The sequence below is a fragment of the Littorina saxatilis genome, linkage group LG10 (genome assembly GCF_037325665.1).
Source record: "Littorina saxatilis isolate snail1 linkage group LG10, US_GU_Lsax_2.0, whole genome shotgun sequence".
Classification (NCBI taxonomy): Eukaryota; Metazoa; Mollusca; class Gastropoda; order Littorinimorpha; family Littorinidae; genus Littorina; species Littorina saxatilis.
The window spans coordinates 27,006,088-27,033,860 of NC_090254.1; the positions used below are offsets into that span (position 1 = coordinate 27,006,088).

Sequence of the window (27,773 nt, forward strand, 5' to 3'; positions counted from 1 at the left end):
GTGAAACCCATGGCAAGCGCCAACTTCAAAGCAGGAAAGATTGCTTTCAGCAGACTCTTTTTTCTAGCAGAGATCCTCAAAGGTTTGGTTTTGACGCTGAGATAGTTGTTTTAGTTAGTCTCTGTGCTGTAGAAAATCGAACGTACTACAGTGCAAAACGTGTGTGTGAAGATATGGCTCGGGAACCTTCCCAAAAGCGGCCTACGAGTACTAAACTCTAAACTAAAGCCAGTAAAGGCTACTTTTCCTAGTCGGTTACGGATCACCCAGGCTCCGGTGTCACGATTTCATCTTTCGCCTGTGTACATATTTCCCCCTCGACATATACACAAGACTGAAATGTTGTTTCCTGGTAAAATTAAGAAGTGAAATTATTTATGGACGAAAAGCATGTCAGTTTCTTGCATGCGAAGAAAATTGGTGGTAAAATTTAATAGATTTCACCCCCAAAATCGAATTCTTCGAAAACGTGTACTGAGTGGTTACGTCCCTTGAGTAAGAAGGAAAACATTTTAGGATGAATCAAATTTCTAAGTTAAATAAAACAAATTGGTTGGACAAATTTGGCCCCAGAATGTAAGGTACACAAGGTCGCTCATCAGAACTATCGAAGGGTGGTTTTTTTGTTCAGTGTAGAGTTTATACTAGATCAACGAAGCCGAGAAGCGAAATATCAACACGGCGAAAGATGAAAACGTCACACCGGAACCGACAGTCACCAGTTGTTCTCAAAATAAATCTCCCTATCTTTGCTCACACTGATACGGTGTATGACACAGTGGTTAGGCCAAAAAAAATAATAGGTGTGGTTACGGTAACATAGCCCAAGAAAATAGGGTAGGAAGGTAGGCAATCACTTTTTTTTTTTTTTAAACTTTTTTTTCTAATGTGTACAAAGTAAACCTACTTGACAGGGAAATAAGTGTGCGACTCGGGCGCTTTCGCTTTCATTGTGTTTTCTGCACTCGTTTTCTTTTTTTTTCTTTCTTTAATTTTTTTTTAACAAATGTAATAAAAAGTTATAGGGTCGGCCCCTAAAAATAGGGTAGGTCGGGTTACCGTAACCACACCTATTTTTTTTTTAGGCCTTAGTGCACTAAACAATGGATCGTCAGGTCGAGTGTTTGAGCCCTGCCATCGCTGTTGATTTGTAAATTGTATGTCTTTTCTTTTTTTATCTTTAATCTTTTAATCTTTAATCTTTTAACCTTCTTTTTTCCTATTTAGCTCTCCTTTCTTTTATTTTGCTCTATTCTTCTTTATTCCAAAGAAGATCGCCACAAAGAAGCTAACGAGCCCCGAGTCATCCATCACTGAATTCGTCCGCGAACCAAGCAGTGGGAATCATATTCCCGAGGCTAGAACTAGAACTAGAAGCAACATTTATTGACAAACTGCAGTACATAAATCATAAACATGTCTAAGATGGCGGTAAAGAGGGAGGCGAAGAGAGAGTGGTGAAGGTCTGTGGTGATACTGATGATGTTGATGTTGTTGATGTGTACACAAATGCTTCTGATGTTTATATTTTGCATGACTCTCTGGATGTTGGCAATGCGCATGAAATGGATAATGTTGTTGTAATGTCAGATGTTGATGTTCACTTTGACTCGTTAGATGTTGAGAATGTATGTAACAAATCTACTGTTGAAATAGATGTACATAATGGTAATAGTGAGATTGGAGATTCCTTTAGTACTGAATATAGTATTGAGGATAACCCTGATATACTCTCATGCTTAGCGCTTAATGTCTGTGGAATCACTTCAAAGCTAAAATTTCCTGAATTTGTCAAATTTATTGCTAAATATGACATTATTTGTTTTAGCGAGAGCAAACTTGATGATGTTGATGAGATTAACATTCCAGGATACATAGCATTTTATAAGAATAGAGGAAAATTTCGCAGAAAATCAGGTGGCGTATTAGTTTTAATACGGGAAGTGTTTGCTAATAATATAACTATTTTTGAAGAAAAAAAGCTGTCACATAAGATAAAAGAAGAGATGAAAATATGGTATAGATTTTTGGATGTAGAAATGTGTGAGAATGCGCTATTTTTTAAGTTAGATAAGAAAATACTTGGCCGTGACACCCTTTTCTGTGCTTTATATATTCCCCCAGAAGGATCACCTTACCATAATAAAGATGTTTATGCTGAATTAGAAGAGGTGTACATGCAGTTTGGGGTAGATAATGATTATGTCTGTCTCTTAGGAGACTTAAATTCCCGCACTGGTCATCTGAGTGAAATGTTGTATGAAGATGATCAGCATTCAGAAGGTTTTGTTGATAATGACTTGTTTGACTCTGATGAGGTTGGTACTCTAATAGGTGAGCGGGCATCACAGGATAATAATACTAATAACCTTGGTTTTAAATTGATTGATTTTTGTAAAATGACTGGCTTAGTTATTGCTAATGGTAGAGTTGGCGATGATACAGGGGTTGGTAAATGCACATGTAAGGATAAGAGCGTTGTTGATTATTGCATCTTGTCAAAAGATCTGTTCTCGAAAGTTAAATATTTTTCTGTGATGGAATTTTGTGCAATTTATTCTGACGTACACTGTCCTGTTGTTTTGCATTTATTAAAACAGAATGAAGTACGCGCTAATGATTGCCTAGCAGACGATGTGAAAAACCCCAAAAATGAAGATTTGCTGTCAAAAAGTAGAGAAAAGGGTAACAAGTACACAAAACCAAAATGGGATAATAACAATGGGACCAAGTTAGCTTTTGTAGTTAATCTGAATGAGGATGATATTTATACTGTTGAAACTAAATTACAAGATATGCTAGCTACAAGTGAGAGTACGACAACAGATGACGTTGATAGTGTTACTAATAAGATTTGTGATATTCTAAATTGTTCTGCTGAGAAAATCGGTGTAATTAAAGAACAAAAAGTTACGAAAAAGCCACGTTCAAAGAAATTCAAACTCCAACAACCATGGTTTAGTGCAATATGCAAAGAGAAAAGAAAAATATTTTTACATGCGAAAAATAAAGCAAGACGCTTTAAAAATGCGTTCAATGAACATGAAAAAAAGAGTGCTTTTAATGAATACAAAAAGACAATAAAAAAGGAATGCAAGTTGTATCATAATGAGTTCGTTAAAACTTTGAGAAAGTTAAGAAGTAATGACCCGAAAGCATACTGGAATCTTCTAAATAAAAATAAAAATAAAAAAAATAATTCCAAAACTAACTATCCAACTTGTTCGGAGTTTTTCGAACATTTCAATAAACTACAAGAGTGTGATGAAAATGAAATGGATGATAGTAATGAACCTTTAAATGAAGCAAGTAATGAATTTCTTAATGCGCCTTTTACAAAGGAGGAAGTTATCAAATGTATAGACAAGCTGAAAAACAATAAGGCATGCGGTCAAGATAAAATAATTAATGAGTATTTAAAAGCGTCACATGATAGAATGATTGATATTTATGTATTGTTGTTTAATGTTGTTTTGCAGTCAGGAAAGGTTCCAACACAATGGGCTGTAGGCGAAATTATTCCATTGTACAAAAACAAAGGCTCCCAAGCTGACCCCACAAATTATAGAGGAATTACTATACTCAGTTGTTTCGGAAAACTTTTCAGTGCAATTTTAAATGCTAGGTTATCAAACTTTTTGGAGAGTAATAATAAATTAGGTCAAGAACAAACAGGTTTCCGCACAGGTTTTTCAACACTAGACCATGTTTTTACTTTGCATTGTATATTAAATTTTTTTCTCAACAAAAAGAAGCGACTGTTTTGTGCATTTGTAGACTATGAAAAAGCGTTTGATAAAGTTCACCGTGCATTTTTATGGGAGAAATTAGTTAGTTCTGATGTTAATGGGAAGTTTTTAAAAACTGTAAGAAATATGTACGAAAATGCCAAGTCTTGCGTTAAAGTTAATAGTGAGTGCTCTGGATATTTTCCCAGTTTGTGTGGAGTTAGACAAGGGGAAAACTTGTCACCGCTGTTTTTTGCTCTATTTCTAAATGATCTAAAGCCTTTTTTGTTGGAAAACAGTAATGGTTTACAAACTATGTCAAGGGAGGCTATTGTGGTTGGAATGGAAGATACTGATGTAAATGCTTTGTTTCAAATGTTTTTATTACTGTATGCGGATGATACTGTGATCTGCTCAGAGTCTGAAAAAAACCTGCAAGAATGTCTAAACAAAATGCACGAATACTGTTTAAAATGGCGTCTAAATATTAATGTAAACAAAACGAAAGTTATAGTTTTTTCCAGAGGTAAAATTAGAAATAAACCATTGTTTACGTATAATGGCAATTCAATCGAAGTAGTGTTTGATGTAATGTACTTGGGCCTTAAAATTAATTATAATAATAAATTTTCAGTCGCACAGAAGAATCTATATGATCGTGCCTCAAGGGCAATGTTTGTTCTTCTGCGTACGTGTAGACAATTGTCACTGCCTGTGGACATACAAGTTGACCTGTTCGATAAAATGATTGCTCCAATCTTACTATATGGATGTGAGGTTTGGGGTTTTGGTTCCTGCGAACTTGCTACTAAACTTCAATTACGTTTTTATAAAATTGTTTTCAAACTAAAAAAATCAACTCCAAATGCTATGATATTTGGTGAACTTGGAAGATATCCACTAGATGTTAATATGAAATGTAGAATGCTTTGCTATTGGTATAAACTGATTAGTCCTATTCATAAAAATAAATTTTCTAGTATTGTGTACTGCTTTACTTATAAATTGTATATCAACAAGATGATTGAATCTGATTATTTATGTTTTATTGAAAAAACCTTAAATGAAATTGGTCTCCCTGGCCTTTGGACTTCTCAAGAAAATGTTCAATATTCAAGCGCATGGTTTAAACAGAAAGTAAAAAGAAGCTTGTATGACCAGTATATCCATAAATGGTTTACAGAAATTGGAACAAAAAATATGTTTTGGAATTATCGAATGTTTAAAGATATTTTTGCATGTGAAGACTATGTCACACACCTGCCATATCAGCAATGTGTTGCAATGATGAAGTTCAGAACATTAAACAACAATTTGCCTGTACAGAAAGAACGTTACCTTAACATCCCGAGGTCAGAAAGAACTTGCACCAAATGTGTATCACAAGACATAGGTGATGAATTCCATTATTTATTTGTCTGTGATTTTTTCAAAGAAGAAAGAGCTGAGTTGTTACCACCTTACTATTGGAAAAAACCTAATGCACTTAAATTTAAAAAGTTGTTTGCTACTAACAAAAAGAAATTGCTAAAGAATATTTTGGACTTTATTAATAGAATCTGTAACAGTTTTTCATAATCTTTTTAATTTTTATTTATTTATTATGTTAGCATATATCATGATTGTATTGATTGTATTTATTGTTCAAAATGCCCCCAGGGGTTATGGACTAATAAAACTTGAAAACTTGCTACACTTGGGGCTTCACAAGGGTTGGTAGGTCTGTTTTTCTTTCAGTATAGACTATAGGTACGTCTCTTAGTCTTACATCATTCACATTGGGGGCCCGGTAGCTCAGATGGTAGAGCACTGGACTTGTGATCGGAAGGTCGCAGGTTCGAATTCGGGCCGGGACAGACACGGGTCAACTTTATGTGCAGACCCAGAGACGGAAGCCATGTCCCACCCCCGTGTCATCACAATGGCACGTAAAAGACCTTGGTCATTCTGCCATAAGTGCAGGTGACTGAATACACCTAAACACGCAGACACCTGGGTAGCGCGACTCCGTTGCTGCTAGCTTTCCACTGGGAGGAAGCGACCCGAATTTCCCAGCGATGGGACAATAAAGTAATGAAAATGAAAAAAAAAATGGAAAAAAAAATTGCAAACTTCTGTTCTACTCTGGGGAATGCCAAGACTGACTATTTCTTGTTTTATTTTCCGCTAAATAAGTTCATGCAAGCAGGATGGAGTCTCCAGGCGGAGAGAAGAAGGTTGTGGAGGACCTGAACAGAAGGGTGGAGGATCTAGAAGCAGCTCTGGAAGAACAGGAGCAGAACCTGTTCAAGGCCGCCACTGTTGGAAAATCTTTGCTTGAGGAAAATAATGATCTGCGTCTCCGCATCGATGACTTAATGAAACAGCATGCGGCTGCTATTGAGGTAAAATAACTGAGGCAATATATCTTGATTTAGCCCTGTGTCAATGTGTAAACAAACATTTAGAACTAAATTAATACATCTCCAAATCTTCACTCTTCTTTAAGTGTGTGACGTCAATTCCCATGGAAGGAGTATTCTGGAGAATGCTGCTGTAGTAAAAACAAGTCGCGTAAGGCGAAATAACAACATTTAGTCAAGCTGTCGAACTCAAAGAATGAAACTGAACGCAATGCTTTTTTCACAAAGACCACATACTCGTAGTTTCGTCAGTCCACCGCTCCCGTCGCGATATAACCTTCGTGGTTGAAAACGACGTTAAACACCAAATAAAGAAAGAAAGTCCACCGCTCGTGGCAAAGGCAGTGAAATCGACAAGCCATGCAGAATAGTGCGGTAGTGGTCGCGCTGAGCAGGATAACACGCTTTTCTGTATGTCTATTCTTTTTAGCTTACTGAGTTTGTTTTTAATCCAAACATATCATATCTATATGTTTTTGGAATCAGGGACCGACAAGGAATATAAGATGAAATTGTTTTTAAATCGATTTCGGAAAATTAATTTTAATCATAATTTTTATATTTTTAATTTTTAGAGCTTGTTTTTAATCCAAATATAACATATGTATATGTTTTTGGAATCAGAAAATGACGAAGAATAAGATGAAAATGTTTTTGGATCGTTCAATAAAAAAAAAATTTTATTACAAGTTTCCGATTTTTAATGACCAAAGTCATTAATTAGTTTTTAAGCCACTAAGCTGAAATGCAATACCAAAGTCCGGCCTTCGTCGAAGATTGTTTGGCCAAAATTTCAATCAATTTGATTGAAAAATGAGGGTGTGACAGTGCCGTCTCAACTTTTACAAAAAGCCGGATATGACGTCATCAAAGGTATTTATTGAAAAAATGAAAAAAACGTCCGGGGATATCATTCCCAGGAACTCTCATGTCAAATTTCATAAAGATCGGTCCAGTAGTTTAGTCTGAATCGCTCTACACACACACACGCACAGACACACACACACACCACGACCCTCGTCTCGATTCCCCCTCTATGTTAAAACATTTAGTCAAAACTTGACTAAATGTAAAAATGAGTACGCCACCTGTAATGAAAATATAAAAAATGCTGATACCGTAAGATAAAATAAAAACGTTTGGAGCACCAGCAGTGATCTTGTAATTAAACTGATACGCAGCGTAACTTAACAGTGACAGCTGAAAACCACACATCGAATCATCATTCTCTAAAAGTACAGTGGATGAGAAGTTTTTATGTGACTTCTTCATTAAGAACATGTTAACCTTTTGTCTTCTAGTTCTAAATGTTTGTTTTATTTTAATTTCATTTTTTCAGGAGAAGCATCAAGAGGTGTGCTCTCTGCAGTCTCGCACAGAGGTAGCAGCAAGCACGCAGCAATGGCAGCAGGAGGAGATAAGCAACCTTCGCGCAGAGCTGCAGACTGTCCGAAGTTCAGTCACTGATCAGATGGAAGAGGAGAGGAGACTGGAAGTATCTGGCTATAAGAAGCAGGTATGGGGAAGTGATCAGGCATGGGAATTGTCCGCCGAATGGCGGATTTCCGCCGAATTTTTTTTTTGTTCCGCCGAAAATGCAAAAGTGTCCGCCGAAAAAATAAAGGGGGGAGGCACACAAAAAAAGCACCGGTTACTTTGGCCTTTGGGCAAAAGCCCGCGAAAACTTTCCGTACTTTGTTCACGCACTGCTACCGCCCGCCTCAGTTATTGAACTTTTATGTTTGAAAGTAAACCAGATTGCACAGATTGTGTTACAAGTTACATTTTCCTGTTTGTCTCAACAGATCAATTTTTTTACAAATTTAAACCATATATAATACATGTATATATTTTTTTTCTTCAAAAAAGCAAAAATTGGTACATTTTTGTACTAAAAACTCTGATTCTAAAAACAGAATTTAATGGCAAACTTGGAGCTCAGATGACACCAGATTGCACCATCTGGGTTCTTTGGAGAAAAAAAATTTCCGGGGGGGCATGCCCCCGGACCCCCCTAGTAAGGCTAGGCGCTTCGCGCCGTCGACTTGACGCTTCGCGTCTACAGTTATAAATTTTCCGCCTTTTTTACAATTTTTAATTCCCATGCCTGGTGATGTAGGCCAATACCATAGATTCATGTTCTTCACCTTCAGGTCACACTTATGATATACTTTGCAAAGTATTTTAAAAATTAGTGCGGTAGGACTGCAGTAAACTGCATTTTCTGTGCTTCTCAGGATGTATTTGGTGAAACGAAATACCAACCTGTATACATGTTTAATAGGTTGCTGATTTCATTTCAGGTAATTTGTGATAATTTCTGGTGAAGTAACTGAACTTTGCGTTAAACAAGATCCGTGTGGTGTAGTGGACAGTGCCGGTGGGACCCCTATTTGAAGACTTCCAGTTCCATCATTTAAGATCCAGATTTTTTGGACATTCTTTTCATAAACTTTGTAAATGTACCTCATTTAAGACTCCCTCTTGTAATACTTTTAGAGCTGCTTTCTCACATTTTTGCAGGTCTTAAAGGGAAGGTTCCACTGTATAGCACAGGAATTTTTTTTTTAAACTATACGTGAAAAATGATAGTTTAACCAAGGTAAGAGGGACAAAATAGTGATTTTCTTTACATGCACAAGACATCTTTGACCATAGGGGGTGAAATTCATATTTTCAAGGCAAAAATGCTTTAGCCTCTGGGGGCATTGTACCCAGACCCCCGCCAGGGGACCTATGTGGCGCCTTAGACCCCTTGCGTTATTTATTTCCTAGGGGGTAAAAATCAAGGGTCTGCCAAACCCGGCAAATGCGGTAGGCAGCCCAGAGATCCCTAAGTACCTCTCCCAAAGATGGTACTTTTCGGCAAGATTTTCAGTTTCAAGCTGTTAGGACAACTTCTCTTGAAAGTGTGATTTTGTAGAGGTTATTTTGGGGAAACTGAAAGGTAGCCTCGTCAGGGGACAACTATTCAAACCCATATCCTCATCATTTTGTTTCTCGATTGAGAATAATCATTTTTAGATGACTATTATTCATTTCCCTTGTTGGGGTGTACTTGCATGTACTGGTGGTTTATTACCCAAATGTCCTCACAGTGACTGAAGCTTATATGAGGCTCAGTGATTCATGTATTTGTTTGTTCAGCCCATTTCTTTCTTTTGTTTATCCACAAATTATTGACCGGCACGGTTGGCCTAGTGGTAAGGCGTCCGCCCCGTGATCGGGAGGTCGTGGGTTCGAACCCCGGCCGGGTCATACCTAAGACTTTAAAATTGGCAATCTAGTGGCTGCTCCGCCTGGCATCTGGCATTATGGGGTTAGTGCTAGGACTGGTTGGTCCGGTGTCAGAATAATGTGACTGGGTGAGACATGAAGCCTGTGCTGCAACTTCTGTCTTGTGTGTGGCGCACGTTATTTGTCAAAGCAGCACCGCCCTGATATGGTCCTTCGTGGTCGGCTGGGCGTTAAGCAAATAAACAAACACAAATTATTTATTTTTATTTTTATTTATTTATTTATTTTTTAAACAAAACAAAAATTATCATTTATGTATGATTTGTGGTGGAATTTCCTCCATGGTGTGTACTAGGATGTATTGTACTAAATGTACTGTGGTCGTATATTAACGGGTTATATTTCCCCGTATGTGTACTATGCGTACAGGTTCATTGGAGGGAAGGTGTAGTGGTTGTTTGTTTGGTTTAGCAACGAAACAATTCATCCCTTTTTGGAAGATGAGGGTGGTCCGCCCAAGTGCAGACAGGGTTGTAGGTTCGAGACAACAGATTGACTATTGTCGTTTAGGCAGATTAGGGATTCTGTATCGGTTCGCTGAGTGGTCAGACCGGCACGGTTGGCCTAGTGGTAAGGCGTCCGCCCCGTGATCGGGAGGTCGTGGGTTCGAACCCCGGCCGGGTCATACCTAAGACTTTAAAATTGGCAATCTAGTGGCTGCTCCGCCTGGCGTCTGGCATTATGGGGTTAGTGCTAGGACTGGTTGGTCCGGTGTCAGAATAATGTGACTGGGTGAGACACGAAGCCTGTGCTGCAACTTCTGTCTTGTGTGTGGCGCACGTTATATGTCAAAGCAGCACCGCCCTGATATGGCCCTTCGTGGTCGGCTGGGCGTTAAACAAACAAACAAACAAAGCTGGGTGGTCGTGTGGCCGTTTTCGCTGTTGGCTACGGCGCTCGCGCCTTTCCCTGTCCTCCTCGTAGGTACGGTGGCGTTGTACTGCAGTTTGTTCCTCTTTGATAGATTTCTGTAGGCTGAGTTTCAGCATATTAAGGGCTTCTTCGTCTTTATTCGCGATGGCGAGGGCCTCGTCGCGAAGACATCTGATGGTGTCTGTTTTCTTTTCAATTTCCGCCTCAATGATTTCGGCGAACTGTTGTTGGAGGGAAATTTTGTTTTCCCTTATGATGTCCCGAAACTGCTCTCTAAGCTCGTGTATTCTGGCAGTGGAGCCGTTCAATGCTGGGTTGAACTCAATGGTCCCTTTAAGGAAGGGTACACACCGGTCCTTCTCGATTGCGAGAATAAGCGAATGCTTTGCAGTGGTAAGACTCATTCTGCATTTGAAGGTTTCCTGCAGTTTGTCCGAGATGGGGATTACCCTTTCTTTGGCTGGTTTCAGGTTTACCTGTATGGCTTGGGCGGGAGCGTCTGCGTCCGCAGGTAACAGGCTTATTTCGAGGATGCTGTCGTGCTCTTTCAAGGTATGGGAGTTTAGTTCCATCTCCCTGGCGGCGTGGTACTGGCTGGCGTTGATGGTAGACTTCTCTTCTTCTTCCAACGAGAAGTTGAATTGAGTTTCAGCAACCTCCATGTTGAAGTTGGTGGCGGCCATTTTGCGAAAGGGTGGTGTAGATCAAGGAGCGTAGTGGGAAAGTGGGTCTCGGAATCAGGAGAAACTCGTGATGTGGTCAAGTAGTTGATTCTGTCTGTTTTAGTAGACAATCTCGTCAGAGTTGTTCTGCGATCTTATTGGTGGGGCCAAGTTCCACCCATGGGTTGGCTGGTTTGTGTAGATGCGGGATAAGTGTGTGTCAATCAACGCTCCAGTGGCTGGGCGTAGCGTCTTTGATACGTGTAGTGGGGCCCTTTTGGCGTGGTGGGCGGAGTTGCCGTGGCACGGGTGTTTCTTTCAGCCTGCCTGCCCACGTAGTCTTAGGACGAGTGGGTTGGGCGGATGGTGGTGGTAAGAGCGAAGGGAGGGTGAATGTTTATAGTGTGCCGACGGCGCTGCGGTCTATGCGTGTGCGCGAGATAAGATATGTCAGCAGAAGCTCGAGGTAAGGGTGAATGATGGTGGTTAGAGTTGAGGTACGGGGGGATGTCCGCTCTGCCTTGGCTTTCCAATTTCTTCAGGCCAGCGTCGGGGTGGAATGTTTTAGATTGAATAGTGCTGTTCAAGCAGAAAGTGTGTTACGATAAACACTTGTAATTTCTTGACCTGTCTAGCTGCTATTAATTATGTTTTTCTTGACATAAGCGTAAAAACGTGTTTTTCGTGTGAAATTCAAAATTGTGTACAGCAGGCAAAGATTCATTTTCTATGCGACTCACCCCGATTAATATCTGTTATTGTCACACAATGTGTTGATTAAAAATTTCATAAAAAGCCCATGTATGGTAGTTGCTTTGAACAACAAATTGATAGGTCAGTCGAAAATCAGTTAATGTGTCAGATGATGGTTTGTGTGTGTGTGTGTGTGTGTGTGTGTGTGTGTGTGTGTGTGTGTGTGTGTGTGTGTGTGTGTGTGTGTGTGCTCTCAGAATCTGGGAGTGTTTCAACATGCTGGAAAATATGGAAGAAAATGAACAGAGGCTGATAACAATCTAATTTGTTTACTTACACCAAGAAAAAATCTATAATGATACACACGAACCACAGAAAGAATCTAAAGTCTTTTGGTGTGGTGGGCGGAGTTGCTGGGGGGGGTGATTGTTGGGCGCGAAACTGCGTCCCTCCCTCTCCGTTGCGGCTGAGTGACCGTTTTCTTCTTTCTTTATTTGGTGGTTTAACGTCGTTTTCAACCACAAAGGTTATATCGCGACGGGGGAAGGGGGAAGATGGGATAGAGCCACTTGTCAATTGTTTCTTGTTCACAAAAGCACTAATCAAAAATTTGCTCTTGGTATGTTCAAGACTTCCCGTTTGATTAACTCCAGTTCGTCCGGTATATTAATATATTCTCTCTCAAGGAGTTTTGAAAGGAATAAATCAGTTTCCTTGTTCTGTGTGGTTATGTTGTTGTTGGTGCGAATGTATCTGATCAATTCACCTTTCACAAGTCCTTTAAAGATGCTGGGGGGGTGGGCAGATTCCCGATGGAGATACTGAAATGTTTCAGTAGATTTCCTGTGTGTTTTCAAGTCCAATATTTTGTTGGACAAGAATCTGTTACCCTTGTAGATAGTGGTGTCAAGAAACGTCGCCTCTGAGTCAGAGATGTTGTATGTGAATTTGAGTAATGGATGGTGAGCGTTGGCAATATCAAACAGCTGATGTATTTGGTTTTGGTCAGCATTAAAGAACAAGATGCCGTCATCTCTGTAGCGTCCGTGCCAGAGAATCGTGTCTTTGTAGGCATATTTGTCGAGGATTTCATTCATGAGTTGAAACATGCGTATATCGCATATTTCTGGGGATGCTGTCATTCCCATGGCGGCCCTAATGCACTGGTTGTAGTGTTGGTTGTCGAACACAAAGTTGTTGTTTTTCAAGATGAGCTCAAGAAGTGACACGATGTATGATTTGTGGATAGGTGGTAGTGGTGGGATACACAGGGTGGTGGGCAAAGCTTCGTCCACAGCTCATTCTCCCTTGAATAGATTGCCCTGCAGTCCGGACTGACGATCTAACAGCAAACGACAAGAAGAAGAAGAATAGATTGCCTGATAGCATGACATGGTTTGTGCCAACAGACAGAGAGCCTACGCCTGGATGTGGACAATCTGCAGTCGGTGGAGACGGAGCTGCGAGGACGTGTTGGTGAGCTGGAAGCCTTGCTGCAGACACACCTGGACCGCACTCAGATCCACTCCACCTCCACCTCCTTCACCTCTGAGGAGATGGCCCAGCTCCATGAGGAGCTTACCGCTCTCAGGATTGACCTTGTAAGAGTCAAGAGTTTTAACAATAACAACACTTTATTTATGAAGAACAGATTTTCCCACTGTGGCGGCCTTGATTAAACAGGTTCTGCTCCTGCTCTTCCAGAGCTACTTCTAGATCCTCGACTCTTCTGTTCAGATCCTCCACAAGCTTCTTATTTAGCCAAGATTTATTCTTCATTAAAAAGAATACATTGAAATAGAACATTGCCTTTGACACGTCTATAACCTGTCTGTCAACGATTATCATTATTAAATACACATTGTAATTGTAGTTGCTATAAACAGCAGTGTTCTTTTCTTGATCATTTCCTCGCTTGTGTCTGCCGGCCCTGCAAGCGGCTTAACATTTTGTCAGATAAGTTTTGTCTAATTAGTGTTTTGTCTAATTAGTGTTTTGTCTAATTAGTGTTTTGTCTAATTAGTGTTTTGTCTAATTAGTGTTTTGTCTCTGCACTTTAAAGACCACTGGGTTAATATATCTGTAAACGTTGTTGTTGTTTTTTGTGTCAATTATTAAATTAAACAACATAGTACTTTTCTTGATTTTTGATTTCCCCGGTGAGAAAGCAGCCAGAAGTTCCACGAGGTCAACCTCACAGGACCGTATAATACCTTATCCTTATCCTTATCATTTATTTTGTGTTTGAATTTATTTCCCAGACTCAACTTTGGCTTGGCTTGGAATCACGAACACACACATGCAGGAAAAGGACGGGAAAAAATTGGGGAGCGCCGTACTGTATGGCATTTATTTTGTGTTGACACGTGCAGACAGAAGAGCGGGCCAAGAACATTGACTTGACGGGACAACTGCAGCAGGCAGAGCGAGAGAGAGAGATGGTGAGCAGCAGACTGAAGACAGCCAGTACGGAGATAGAGGAACTGCAATGTCAGGTTGTGACCTACGCCAAGCATCTCGAGGTGAGAACACCACAGTGGTCCCTGCCATGAAAGGACACCCTTGAAACCAGCCAAAAGTGTCCCTACACTGCAGGTGGCCTGTCATGACAGGTATATTTTAGTAGAGATAATAGACAAATGGACAACAGAAGGTGTCCTTTTAAGGGAGGTGTCTGCTAAAGTACCCAGTAACTCCTTAGAATGCAATGACACAGAAATTGTATATATGTAGAAACAAATGTTGACACACTGATTAGATCGAACTAGTCCTTGTGTCAACAGTCATGTAAATGTACCTGTTTTTATGATTTGCACCATATGTGCATTACATGTATTACCCCAAACTGTAAGTTTCTGATTATTTGGTGTGCATGATTGTTGTTGTCACAAAGGAGAATGGACTGGATATATATGCTGACAGTCACAGTCTTTGTACTAGAATATCCAAATACCGCGAAAATATTAACAAACCACTTTCTTTTCCTTAAAATGTTTTTTGGGTTTTGTAAGATATTGTTGTTTTGAACTGTTGGTGGGTTGTTATTTTTGTCTTTGGTGTGGTTTTTAGGGGGGGGGGGGGGGGGGGGGATCTTTTGAGCTTTGTTGTTTTCTAAATTTCTGACATTCTTTCCACACAGGAATCTCGAAGAGAAACTCTAGAAGTACGTGCCCAGCTGGATTCTGCTCGGATTGAGAGTCAGTTTCACGGTTCGAAAGGCAACTCTCTTTTTTCTGAGGTACGGCTTAGTCAGGAGTCTTTGTGGGCTGTACATCGTAATAATTGATAATGATTGCAATTTCTGATAGACCATGTGTCATTAAATAACATATTCTTACGTCAACTCACATATATATAGCAATTAACTTCAGTTTGATGCTTAGACATTGAAGAAGGGAATATATGCGAGTTGAGTAAGTGTATTAATTAAATGAAAATTTATTTTTGAAATTTTCGATTCGAGTCTGAAGTTGTTACAAAGCAGGTTTAGCAAAACATAAGCATTTCTATGATTGATGCAACAGGCCAGACATAAAGTAAGTCAAACTAAGACTAAATATCATACAATGACATTGAAGCACACAATTTTGATGACAACAGTAGTCAGTTTCAATCAGTCTGAATATTGCTGTAATTTCTATATGTAGGATGACTAAGAAACAGTTAAAACTTAAAACTTAAATGGAAAGATCTTTCCATGTCTGTTTAACTGCTGTAAAACTTGGTGGTGTAGGAGTGTGTGGTAATTTCAAGGGGGTAATACACATTCATTTAAGTAATACTCACTTTCATTCATTCATTCAAAATGCAATCCCCATTGTCCTAACTGGATCAAAGATTATGAGACAACAATTTTAAGAACATTAATTGAAAATGTGGGTGCCAAAGTGTGGCAATATCTTTTGGTAAAATTACATTATTAAATACTTTTCCCCCTAAAAAAAATTCTTTTTTTAAGATATTATCTTGAAGAATGCACCTGCAAAGGTTCATAGTCATCTGTCCAGTATTCTGATAACAAAAGTTGCTTGTTATTCTCTCAGGTGCCAGGAGACTGTTTCCAAATAACTCTCATCTACTCTATTAGTATTACACATGTCATATGCATTTAGAGCGCTTACTTCCCTCTGTTTATCAGATCTCTAAACGGCGCTTTGCCCCATTTGTTTAAGATTCTCATCTGTCCAGTAGTTTCATGGGAATCACTCTACACACACACAGATATATACCCTTGGCTCCCTCTTGATCCCAGTCTACCAGACTGCATTTAGTCAAATATTGACTGAATGTGAAAAGAATGTAGCCAACAAACAGAAATGTGCTGGCTGTTTGACTCATGACGGGCGCGGTGGCCTAGTGAATAAGACATCTGCCTTCTAATCGGAAGGTCGAGCGTTCAAGCCATGGCCGCCTGGTGGGTTAAGGGTGGAGATTTTTCCGATCTCCCAGGTCAACTCATGTGCAGACTTGCTAGTGCCTTATCCCCCTTCATGTGTACACACAAGACCAAGTGCGCATGGAAAAGATCCTGTAACCCATGTCCGAGTTCGGTGGGTTATAGAAACACGAAAATACCCAGCATGCTTCCTCCGAAATCGGCGTATGGCAGCCTGAATGGCGGGGTAAAAACGGTCATACACGTAAAAACCCACTCGTGCAAAATTATGAGTGAACGTGGGAGTTTCAGCCCAGGAACAAAGAAGAAGGAGAAGAAGACTCATGGCGTGAGTGTGTTTCAGGTGGAGGACCGGCGTATGACACTGGAGAAAATGATGGCATCCCTCAAGGTGCAGAACAAGCAGTATAAAGACAAGTACGACATAGAGAAACAACAGAACCAGAAATATAAGGTGAGTATGATATACAGTACAGTGGAACTCCCCTTTTTAAGACCTCCACATATCTGAGTAAATCAGGTCTTAGAAAGGAAGGAGTCTTAAAATGCCTGCGATCTGCTGGTCGATGTGAATGTGTGATGTATTGTGTAAAAAAATTCCATCTCACACGGCATAAATAAATCCCTGCGCCTTGAACATGTGCGCGATATAAATTGCATAAAAAAATTTTTTTTTCTTTTTTTAAATCAAAAAAATCCCTGCGCTTAGAACTGTACCCACGGAATACGCGCGATATAAGCCTCATATTGATTGATTGATTGATACGTTTACAGAGGTCATGAACAGAAAATGTGAGAAAACAAGGTCTTTAAACTAGTACTTTTACGCAACCAAGCACGCTCACACACACGCACTCATAGAAGGATACAACACATTAACTCACACCCACACACACACACTCACACACTCACACACACACACACACACACACACACCCATACACACACACACACACACACACACACCATCACAACCACAACCATAAAATTCATGTGACAAGAAGTTCCTTTTGGGTGTCAAAAACCGAAGGCAAGTTTTTTAATTTCATAGGGACAAAAATCACATATTATTTAAGAACACTTGGGGTTTAACAAATTTAAAACTAGCACCCCTATTACACAATAACAACAATACGTTTTCCATATAAGGTACACATAATATTTCACAGAACGTATACATAATCCTTCGGTACAAATTTATGAAAAAGCGCAGCCAGCTATAACAAACAAGGGAGGTGGATGGGGCAGAGGCGGTAAGAGCAAGTGAAGAGCGCTGCTGCGACGCGGGCGCAGGTAAAAAGCCAAGTGAGCGGCCCACTGCTGGTCAGTCAAACATACCTGACATCAGCTCACAATTTAAGACACAAATGCACCATAAAAGCATGCAGACCGAGGGGTTGTGACTGGTGGTACCCACCAGTCACAGGCACAGTAAAAAGAGAGTTTAAATTATATTTATACTAAATAACACTTAAACTAGTACTTTTACGCAACCAAGCACGCTCACACACACGCACTCATAGAAGGATACAACACATTAACTCACACCCACACACACACACACACACACACACACTCACACACACACACACACACACACACACACCCATACACACACACACACACACACACCATCACAACCACAACCATGAAATTCATGTGACAAGAAGTTCCTTTTGGGTGTCAAAAACCGAAGGCAAGTTTTTTAATTTCATAGGGACAAAAATCACATATTATTTAAGAACACTTGGGGTTTAACAAATTTAAAACTAGCACCCAATAGAAAGGGGCGAACTTTGAGCTCCTACCAACCCAAAAGAACGTGGACGGGAGTTTACTTGGGCAAGGCCCTACAAAAAGTTACTCTGTAAAAATCTAAGGTGAGTTGAGGGATCTGGTCTAGGTAAGTAAGGTGCATTATTCGAATAATGTTAATATGCTGTTTCACAGAGGAAGGCTTGAGCCTTCGGGTTAAATACGTGGCATAGAGAGCTACAGTTCTCTTAGTCACCGGCACAGGGGGGATGCTTATCCTATTGCAAAAATCCATATAGGATTTTAAGTGAGTTTTAATTGTCTTCACAGTATTGTCAGCAAAAGTACTGCTTCTAAACCCGGCGAGTTCCCCGTTTAGTTCTTCTTCAAACGTCTTTGCCTCTCCTGCACAAGAAACACAAATGAATCTTTTGACATATGTTTGCTTAAGTCGGAACTAACACATTCAGCCCTATGCGACCAGTTTCTTAGCAACACACACAATTTCTCCCAGTTTCCTGCCTCATGAAGCCTGGAAATAGTGTCTGGAAGAGTGTTCACCAAACCCGGTACATGTATGGCTCTGACTGAAAAGTTATGCTTCGTACTGAGCCAGAACAGTTTCCTCAATAAACAGTTCATGTATGGGTTTCTACTTCTCCCTTTGTTAATGATTGCTTTGGTTACACTGTTGTCTGTGTGCACTATCACAACGCTGTTTGTCCAAGTCTGCGCCCATCTTTCAATGCCTTGTATTGCGGCGCATAACTCTTTATAGTTGATGTGAAGCTCGCTGGCGGCCGGTGTGTCCACGTGAAACACAGAGTATTGCCAGTCCCCTCTGCAAAACACCCCACACGCTTTTCCACACGCATCGACATGCACATGATGAGTTTCGCCTCTGTTGTAATAAATTACACCATTAAATGTGCACAGGTAAGCCAACCACCACTGCACATCTTTATGAAACTCGCTGCTGAGTTTTGTTTTGTGATTCTGCTGCCGCAGGGGCTTTATAGCGTCCAGGATGCGCCGCAAGAAAAATTTGCCTCCGCGGATTCCCTGGCAAGCCCAGTTTAAGAGTCCAGCCAAGCGCTGCAATTGCTGCTTACTTGCACGTTTCTTCTTTGAAAATTCATCGAGCTGCTGATGAACCTTTGCCAACTTTTGCTCTCCCAATGACAGAGTGCAATCACGTGTGTCTATCTCTATACCTAGGAATGTAATGCGCTGAGTGGGTCCAACAACCTTGTTCCAGCTGATATGAAAACCAAATCTCCGAACGAGATTTATCAGGCAATGCAAAGCGTTATTGCACTCTTCTCGAGTCGGTGCAATCAGCAGAAAATCATCAATGTAAACAACCACACCCTTTATGCCACGGCGTCGTAAACATCTGCCTATTGCTTGAGAGAGTCTATGAAAATGACTTGGTGCTTTTGAGGCCCCAAAGGGGAGCCTTGTATCAAATAAATAGGTCGGTGCTCTTTCTCCTTTAAAGCGCCACTTCAGTCCTGTAACTCTGTAATCATCTCTATGCACTGGTACAGATCTGTAGGCAGATTTAAGGTCCAACTTCGCCATCCAGTACCCCGGTTTTGCCAAAGAGCATGCGTCCTCAATTGTCTGAAAATGCTCATGTTGCACTGAGGCATAGTCATTCATAGCACAACCCATAGGACGACTACCGTCGTGAATGAGACAAATGTCACCGTCGTCTTTTTCAATGGCTGCTAAAGGACTAACAATGGTAGGTTTTTCTGAGGCCAAAACATAATTCCCTGCCGCAATTTGCTTCAAAAGTTCTTTTTCTACTGCATCGTTATGCTGAATGGCTGATCTGTGATTATCACCCTCTGCTGTACGTATTACACAATGTTCATCTGTAATTCTGAACCCCTGCCTTATGCCTTCTAATAGGAACTTTCTATCAGAATCACATTTTAACTCGTCCTCCCATTTTTCGACCTTTCTAGAAATGGATGATATATTTTCCTTGTTGCCTAGCCAATCACAACTAAAAGGGTTTTGTGGCAAAAAGGGGCTTTCTAACTTGCTATCTCCCACCTTGTTAGCTTTTGTTGGCTGCGCCTTGTCCTATCTGGAGACTGGGTTCTGATCACCGACAGGAGCAGGCGGTTGTGTGAAGCTGTGGCTGACTGCAGGGTGGTCAGGCTGGAGGCACACCGAACACACGTGTTCGAACTGGCAGCGGGGGGTATACCTGCAATGCCCCTTGTTCCATTGGTGACACACCTCCCTGCCTGAGGGGGCCATCACCCTCCTGGGTCCTAGGTGATGGCCAGAGGTGTCCGTAGGGGCGGGAGGCTGCCCTCTCTGCGGTGGTGTTGGTCCCCGCTCCCGCAGGGCCACGAGAGCGAGGTGCTGGGAGTCGCTACCCCACTTGTATCCTTCTGCTGCCTGGTTCTGGCGATACTGGTCGTCATACATCATAACTGATGACCACGTGTAGCGGGCGGCCATTTTCCCCACTTTCGCGGTATATGTTAGGTACTCTAGCGCCCCTCTTCCTGTCAGTTGGCCCGATTCGAGGAGTCTCGTCATAATCCGGCTGTTAGCCGCAATCCACTGGGCCGGCGTTACCTTTTCTGGTTTGGGTTTTTGGGAGGGAAGGCGAAGTGAGATGCCCCCGCTGAGGTGCACCTCCTCCTGCATTTCACAAGTCCCCACAAATTCGATTATGCGTAAGGCGCCCTCACCTGTTCGAAATCGCCCGTTGTCGATGTCAATTGAAGCAGATTGCGAGGGTCCGCGTAAAAGTTCATGCAGCGACTGCTGAGCCACTGTGCCCCCTGTCGCCGTATCGTCTGCCCCTGCCAGTACAGCTCCGCCATTTTCCTTTTGGAGGGCGAGTATGGCGGCCCAGGTAGCGACAAGGTGGCCGCGTTTGAGTTTGAGCGAATTAATGTCTTCCTTGGTGGCGTGAAGGAGGGCTAGTTTGCTGTCAAAGCCCTCTTGAGAAAGTTCCTCCGCCACCGTGCTGGGGAGCTGAGCAGACCATTTGTCGAAGCGAAAAGGATCTCCGCTGGATTCCATTCTTGTAAGAGCAAGTGAAGAGCGCTGCTGCGACGCGGGCGCAGGTAAAAAGCCAAGTGAGCGGCCCACTGCTGGTCAGTCAAACATACCTGACATCAGCTCACAATTTAAGACACAAATGCACCATAAAAGCATGCAGACCGAGGGGTTGTGACTGGTGGTACCCACCAGTCACAGGCACAGTAAAAAGAGAGTTTAAATTATATTTATACTAAATAACACTTAAAAGAGAGCAAGTCTGAAATCGGGGGTCTTGAAAGGGAGGGTTTAACTGTATGTTGCTGGTGTTGTTCTCAGGCCTAAGTGTTCGGTCATTCACGCGTATTATTTTGATCTGATGCGTTGTTCTGACACGTGACCGGTCTGCCGTGCGATAGTATTGCGGACAAAACAATGTTTCTGTAGCCAGGGCATTGGGGCCTATACATATTTTCAATCCAGGTCTAACTGACCTGTTGTCCTCTGAGTCTGGGAACAACATTGTGGCATTTTAGCCATATCGCTGCGCAAAATAGGTCTTGTTTTGCGTCAACCTGCTGGCTTGCTGAAGTGTTTCCAATTGGTTTATCAAGTGACCCCTGACTGTGTACAGATGCAGATAGCCATGGCCCTGCAGATGTCCAGCTACAAGCAGGACCCGGCTGTCCAGCGACTCAGAGACCAACTCAGCCAGGCCCATGCTGAGATTCGAACCCTCACTGACCACATACAAAACCTGGAGTCGTCCACGGTAAATTCTGTTTGTTGTTTTCGTGAAGAAGTCAGTGTTCTTGTTGTGTTTTTAATTACAACGTTGCACACACAACATTTTAAGATTGAAATGGTCCTAAAAGTACCAACAATTTTCAGAAGCAGACCTGGGAACCCTTACAATTTCGCCGTATTTTGTACGCATGATTGTGTAGAATACGATCAGTACAGTCAGTGGAAAAAAAAATACGACGAGACAAATTTTTGGACTACTTTTCTTCACAAGCACATCCCGAAGCCGATCCAGTATTTTCACACAACTTACAGTTTTTGTCAGTAAACATTGAAAGATGCATTTGTTTGCAGTGTATTGGTAAACTGAATTAACGGTGTGAGAGACGCATGTGAAACATGTTTGAATCATGAGCTCTGTGGTGTACGCTCATTTTTCTGAAAATACACCCCGTTTGTTAGAGAATACTCCAAGTGCAAAATAGGGGTTCCCAGGTCTGCACAAGTTGAAGGCAGTCCTTGGTGTTAAACACCCCAAAAGTTTGGCAGCGCTGTGGAAGTGACAGCAAAGTTTTGGGTGATTTGAAAGAAGTTTAGATGCCAAACGACAGATGATGCATTAGGTTAAAGTTCTTCTTCCTCATTTGTGGGCTGAAACTCCCACAGTACACTCGTGTTTTTTGCACGTGTGGATTTTTACGTGTATGACCGTTTTTACTCCCGCCATTTAGGCAGCCATACGCCACTTTCGGAGGGAAAGCATGCTGGGTATTTTTGTGTTTCTATAACCCTACGAACTCTCACATGGGTTACAGGATCTTCTCCATGCGTGCTTGGTCTTGTGCTTGTGTGTACACACTAGCAGGTCTGCACTTAAGTTGACCTAGGAAAAATGTCCGCCCTTAACCCACCAGGCCTGGCCAGGATTCGAACCAACGACCTTTGGATTGGGAGGCCAATGTCTTATCCACTAGGCCAAAGCGCCTGTTAGGTGAAAGTTAAAACAAGTTTATGCAGCTGTATTTCAATTCAACCTAACGGGCCATTATTGCATTATGCGATGTGTTTGCAGGGTGGCTCCAATGGACAGATGATTAGTGCCGACGCTCTTGAAAAAGTGGAAGACAGAAACTATGCCCAGTACCTGATGGAAATCATCAAGACTGAAAAGTGAGTTCAGAAGTTGAGACCGAGAACATCAGAGGTCTGCAATTTGTGTCATGAAAGTATTTAATTGTTCATTAGCATACCCGTGCATAACTTTACTGATGGGACCACTTGGTACAAAGAAGGTGACTCGTCATTCAAATGGAAAGATCCTGTATACAACCGCCTTCAATCACCCCATAATCTTAGTTAGTATCCCCGTTCATTGCCTCTGTCGACGCCATTTCAAACTGCTTGCATCCCTTTATATGATAAACCGGCCATTGTGCGTCATCAGCCTGAATGCAATCTTCAAAATCTCAAAACATAACAACTGCTTACTTTTGCTCAGCAGCATAGTTCAAACCAATAATTCATCAATACGATGCCACTGGATAGTAGACACAGCAAAATGATCAGTGGTGAATGAGCATTATAAGGATGGTATGAACATTGGCCTCAGGCAGCATGAAGGTAGTCCATTTGAGTGGCTTAACCGGTCAGTTCTCAATAATTCTCCTTCGTGCAGGTTTGTTCAGCAATCCCATCGTCTTCGTCTGCATACAACAACCAACTCTCTATAACCACCACCTGCCCATTACCCTCAAAGGATCCCAGAGGAAGAGGGTTTTTTCAACTATCTATAATGAACACCTATCTGTAACGATCACTTTCGGTCAGTCCCTTGGGCGGTCGTCATAGACAGGTTCGACTGAATTAACATTTTCCAGGGGTCACACTCAGTGCAAAATTGTGCTTAAATATTGCATTTTTGGGAGAGGGAGTACAACCAGATGCCGATCCTCTTTTGTGTTTCGTAACATCCCATCTGATATCGGCCACAGGGAAAATGCAGCCAAGGCACGCTGCGAGCTGCACACCAAGTCACTGCAGTACCTGGACGTGAGTAACCAGATGGTGGACTTGTCGCGACGAAACCAACAGCTGCAGGGCGAGCGCGACATGATACAGTCACAGCTCATCAAGGCCGCCCTGGAGAAAGAGGAGCTGCTACTCAAGTATGATCCAGGTGAGGAGAACATCCGCTTGGAATATGCACCACTGTTGATTCTAGTACAGTGGTACCAGAGATGAAAGGACATCAGAATGTGTCCTTTTAAGGGAGGTGTCCTCTCATCAGAGGGGCCACACATCGCAGCGACCACAGTAAATTCCCCCCCCCCCCCCTCCCCTTTTTAGGAACTCGTACATCTATGATCTACTCAAATATGAACCAGGTGAGAGAAAAATCTGCTTTGAATTGGCACCATTGTTGATTCTAGTACATTTTTATCCCCCCCGGATGTTAGATACTATATGCCACGATGCTAAAATTGATGCTAAAATTAAATAAAGTTTTGTATAAACCAATCTGGACCATTGTTGATTCGAGTACAGTGGGAACACACACACACACCCCTCCACCTTTTTTGGAACTCATAAATCTCAGACAATCAGGTCTAAAAAAACAAGGGAGACAATCCTGTGTCTCCCAGAGTACCAAATATCACCTGCTTAAGAACCCACCTTCAGATCTCGGAAACACCCGCTTATACACAATGCTACCTATGTCGCACTTCTGTTTCTGTAGATGTATAAATATGTTGTGAGTTGTGTGTTCATATTCTAGATTTATTAGAGAATAACATTGCCTAGCAAATCATCCCTGGCAATAGCTGTATGATCACTGAGTAACAGAATGCATACACTTCAAGCACCTTAATTATCATGCAGTTGACTTTATACATGTACTACCGGTACTTGAAAACAAGTGGTCTCACTTCTCAAAGTCCTTCCTTTTTCCAGACAGGGTCAAAAGTGGCAAGCTCCAAAAGCGGGTTGTGGAAAAGATTGACATGGGAGACGCTCAGCTGCAGATACAGGAGAGGGTCACTGGTGCCTCGGGTCGACCCAGTGACATATTCAAACATGGCACCGCCACCGGCAGACCCAGCAACATCTTCAAGCCTTCGGTCGCCTCAGGAAGACTTAGTGACATCAAGAAAACGGCCGTCTCTACAGTTAGACAGGTCGATGTCCTGAAACCACTCTCTGCAGGTAGACCTGACGAGGTTCTGAAAACAGTCTCTGCTGCACAAAAAACCAGTAGCATGTATTCAGACAGTCAGAAAAGCAAATCCAGTAAACCGTGGGCTCTGGAGAGTATGTCATCCCTGAGTGACGATGATGACAGTCTCTTCTACAATGACAAAGAAAACTTTGAAGACACCACCTTTGACCCTGACCCCTCCACCCTTCAAGGTCGCAAAGTGAGCATGGCGGATGACGTCAAAGTGATCTATGCAGACGGGGAGGAGAGCATGGCAGTGCTAGCACGAGAAGGTGACAAATCCACCCCTGCTGAAGCTATGAAGAAGAAGAAACAGCCTAAGGCTGTGAGCAAAGTGAAGCATGTGACGGCGGATGAAGCACCACAGTATGAGTGTAAACAACAGTGAGGTTAGGAGCAACAACCCAAAAATAGATAAACTGCTAACGTTTCAAAATTCAGAATCAAAAATCAAGAATTGTAGGTTATTGGAACATGTAATTTTTGACAAAACATAAACAACAACTAAATATTGTAAATATAATGTTTTGTTTTGTCAATGATTAAGTGTTCCGTTAACCTACAATGCATGTTTTTTTTTTATTAGCAGCAACAATATTTAGACATTTCAGACAAGCATCCAACTTTTCATAAATTCTGTCCAATAACTGTGCCTTCTTCACTGCACAAAGCACAAACTCCTCTTGGCCCTACTTGGACTACAAGGGAAATAACTCCTGCTAATTCGGTTTGCTTTGTCAACTTACATTTCGTCCTTGCCCAATTGAAACCTCGTAAATCGATATTTAGTGTTTCGAGAAAAACACAAAAAAACGTCTTTAAAAAATAACTTGTCATCAAAATAAGCCAATTTTTTCTGCACATGACGTTCAAACACAAACAAATTACTGTGAGTAATTAAATAGTGCTGGTCACAATTAAAACGCAAGATATTCAACAAAATTGCAAGATACGAGTTTTTCTTTTTTAAAACCCGACCAAACTTGTACAATGTGAAGTAGTGGCAGCACATCTTGGTCTTGAAGTATTTGTCATTTGCTTAGATACGGCCAACAAGTCGACCTGCAGATACATGGTGAAAACTTGGACATCACCATTCTCTTTAGCAACCCTCTTGTCAATGTTCTTTTGTTTGCAAGCTTCGTCTTTGCGTTGAATGTGCATCTGGTACACATGCTATGGGATGTTTCCGTACTTGGATTCACAGCAAACGTTGCATTCATAGTTTTGGGGGTTGGTGAATCACAATGTTTGGTTTGCTTCACTACTTCCATTGCTCATGGAAGATAGTGATTTTGTTTCCAAGCCAAAGCTGCACCATCAATTGACCACTGCTCGCTCATGCAGAGCTTGCACCAGACAGAGCAAACATGACTCCTAATGCAAACAAGTCGAGCAGATAAAGTTTTTGTCATGCTTTACAGTTGTTGGGTCCATGCAGTCCACATGAAACTGACCACGATAATGGACACAGTACACCCACGAAATGCAATCAGAGTTCATACGAACAGTGATGTCATCTATGATAAGTTCCGTTTCGAAATCCCATGGTATATAACTTTTATTCAGGCACACACAGCACACCAACCAAAGATCTTCAAGTGAAGAGAATTGGCTTTCAGGTATGAAGGACCCACTGCCAGACATGACGGACTGCATTCAGACATTACAACACAACTTCAGTACGTGACATATGCATACCTGTACATCTTCAGCTAACAAATAAGATGAGAAGTTCAGGACTGAACTATTACATAGTTAAGAGATATGTCAGAATACTTTAACTACTTAATCTCTCTTTGTAGTTGTGTTTTTGTACTCAGCAAAGGAAAACTACTGACAAAACAATCATTTGAACAATAACTGTTGTCATCATTTTCACGAGTTTTCATTCACAAGCACCTGGGAAATAAATCTCATGTTCCCCAGGCAATAAATCCTCGGTTACCATAGTTGCAGGAAGCAGGTTATACATGGATAATCAAAAGCAAACAAAAGACGATATGCTCCCCCTCAGACCAACAAAAAAGCTGGTCTGTCAACAACCCATCAAAAATCTTATAATGTGGTAGATTGTCATTTTCCTACACAATAGGTAATGTGGGCACTTCTAGCCTCATTAATGACACTAATATTTAATTGTACCTAAACTCTGAGCGTACGGATAGGTTACCGTAACCTCGTATCTAACGGAAACAGTTCATTTACCGCTGTGTTTAGATGTTAGAAAAGTTGTAAGTCGACATACGAGGTTTGCATCGGCCAAAAGTGAAAAACACACGAACGACAAAAGCTCGTAACTCAAGTTACGTGTAATTTTGGTTCGCGGTTTTGCCAAAATGATATACGAGGTATTTTTATACCCATTTTTAACTGACTTCCAGCAATCTTAGGCTTTCACCACAATAACCAAAAAATAGAGAAAAAATCGTAGATTATTTTGATGTAAAAAAGTAGATTTCACAAAAAATCGAGTTACGAGGTTTTAATCGGACAAGGACGATTTGTTTCTTGCAGTTTAGGGTACTGTACAAAAAAGAAAAGTTTGTAAAAGTTTCATTTACTGAATACATGCATGTGTATGAATACATATTTTGTGTGCATTCTTTAAATGTTTGCTAAATTTTTCAGTTCAGGATAGTGTACAAATAAGAGAAGTTTGTAAATGTTTCATGTCACTATTTTTTAGGGAATGCATATATACATTGTATATATATTATATATGTGTGTATGGTAAAATATTGTTAATAGAGTTTTGCAGATGTTTGCTTTTAAAACATAATAAGATTGATTAAATTACATATCTTACCCAACTCACATATAGCAATTAACTCTAGTTCAGTGCTGGTAACGCTGTACGCGTCCCCTTGGTAACAAGGAAGGCGCCTCTAAAAAAAGAGTGACATGAGACCCGTAAGGGTGTCTAAGCCAGCCCGGAAACGAGACTGCCTTCCGTATGCGCGCGCATACACCGCCATTTGCAATTCAATC

The 27,773-nt window shown here is 41.3% G+C and overlaps 1 protein-coding gene across 1 annotated transcript; it reads left to right on the forward strand.

Moving 5' to 3' along the window:
- Positions 1-27,569, forward strand: LOC138978520 (protein Spindly-like). The gene is made up of 11 exons (XM_070351257.1): positions 1-82; positions 5,904-6,112; positions 7,470-7,646; positions 13,065-13,256; positions 14,028-14,177; positions 14,795-14,893; positions 16,395-16,505; positions 21,456-21,593; positions 22,638-22,735; positions 23,557-23,741; positions 24,518-27,569. Exons 1-11 carry the CDS (start codon positions 10-12, stop codon positions 25,168-25,170), a joined length of 2,085 nt encoding a protein of 694 aa, XP_070207358.1. The 5' UTR covers positions 1-9; the 3' UTR covers positions 25,171-27,569.
- Positions 27,570-27,773: the final 204 nt, after the last annotated feature.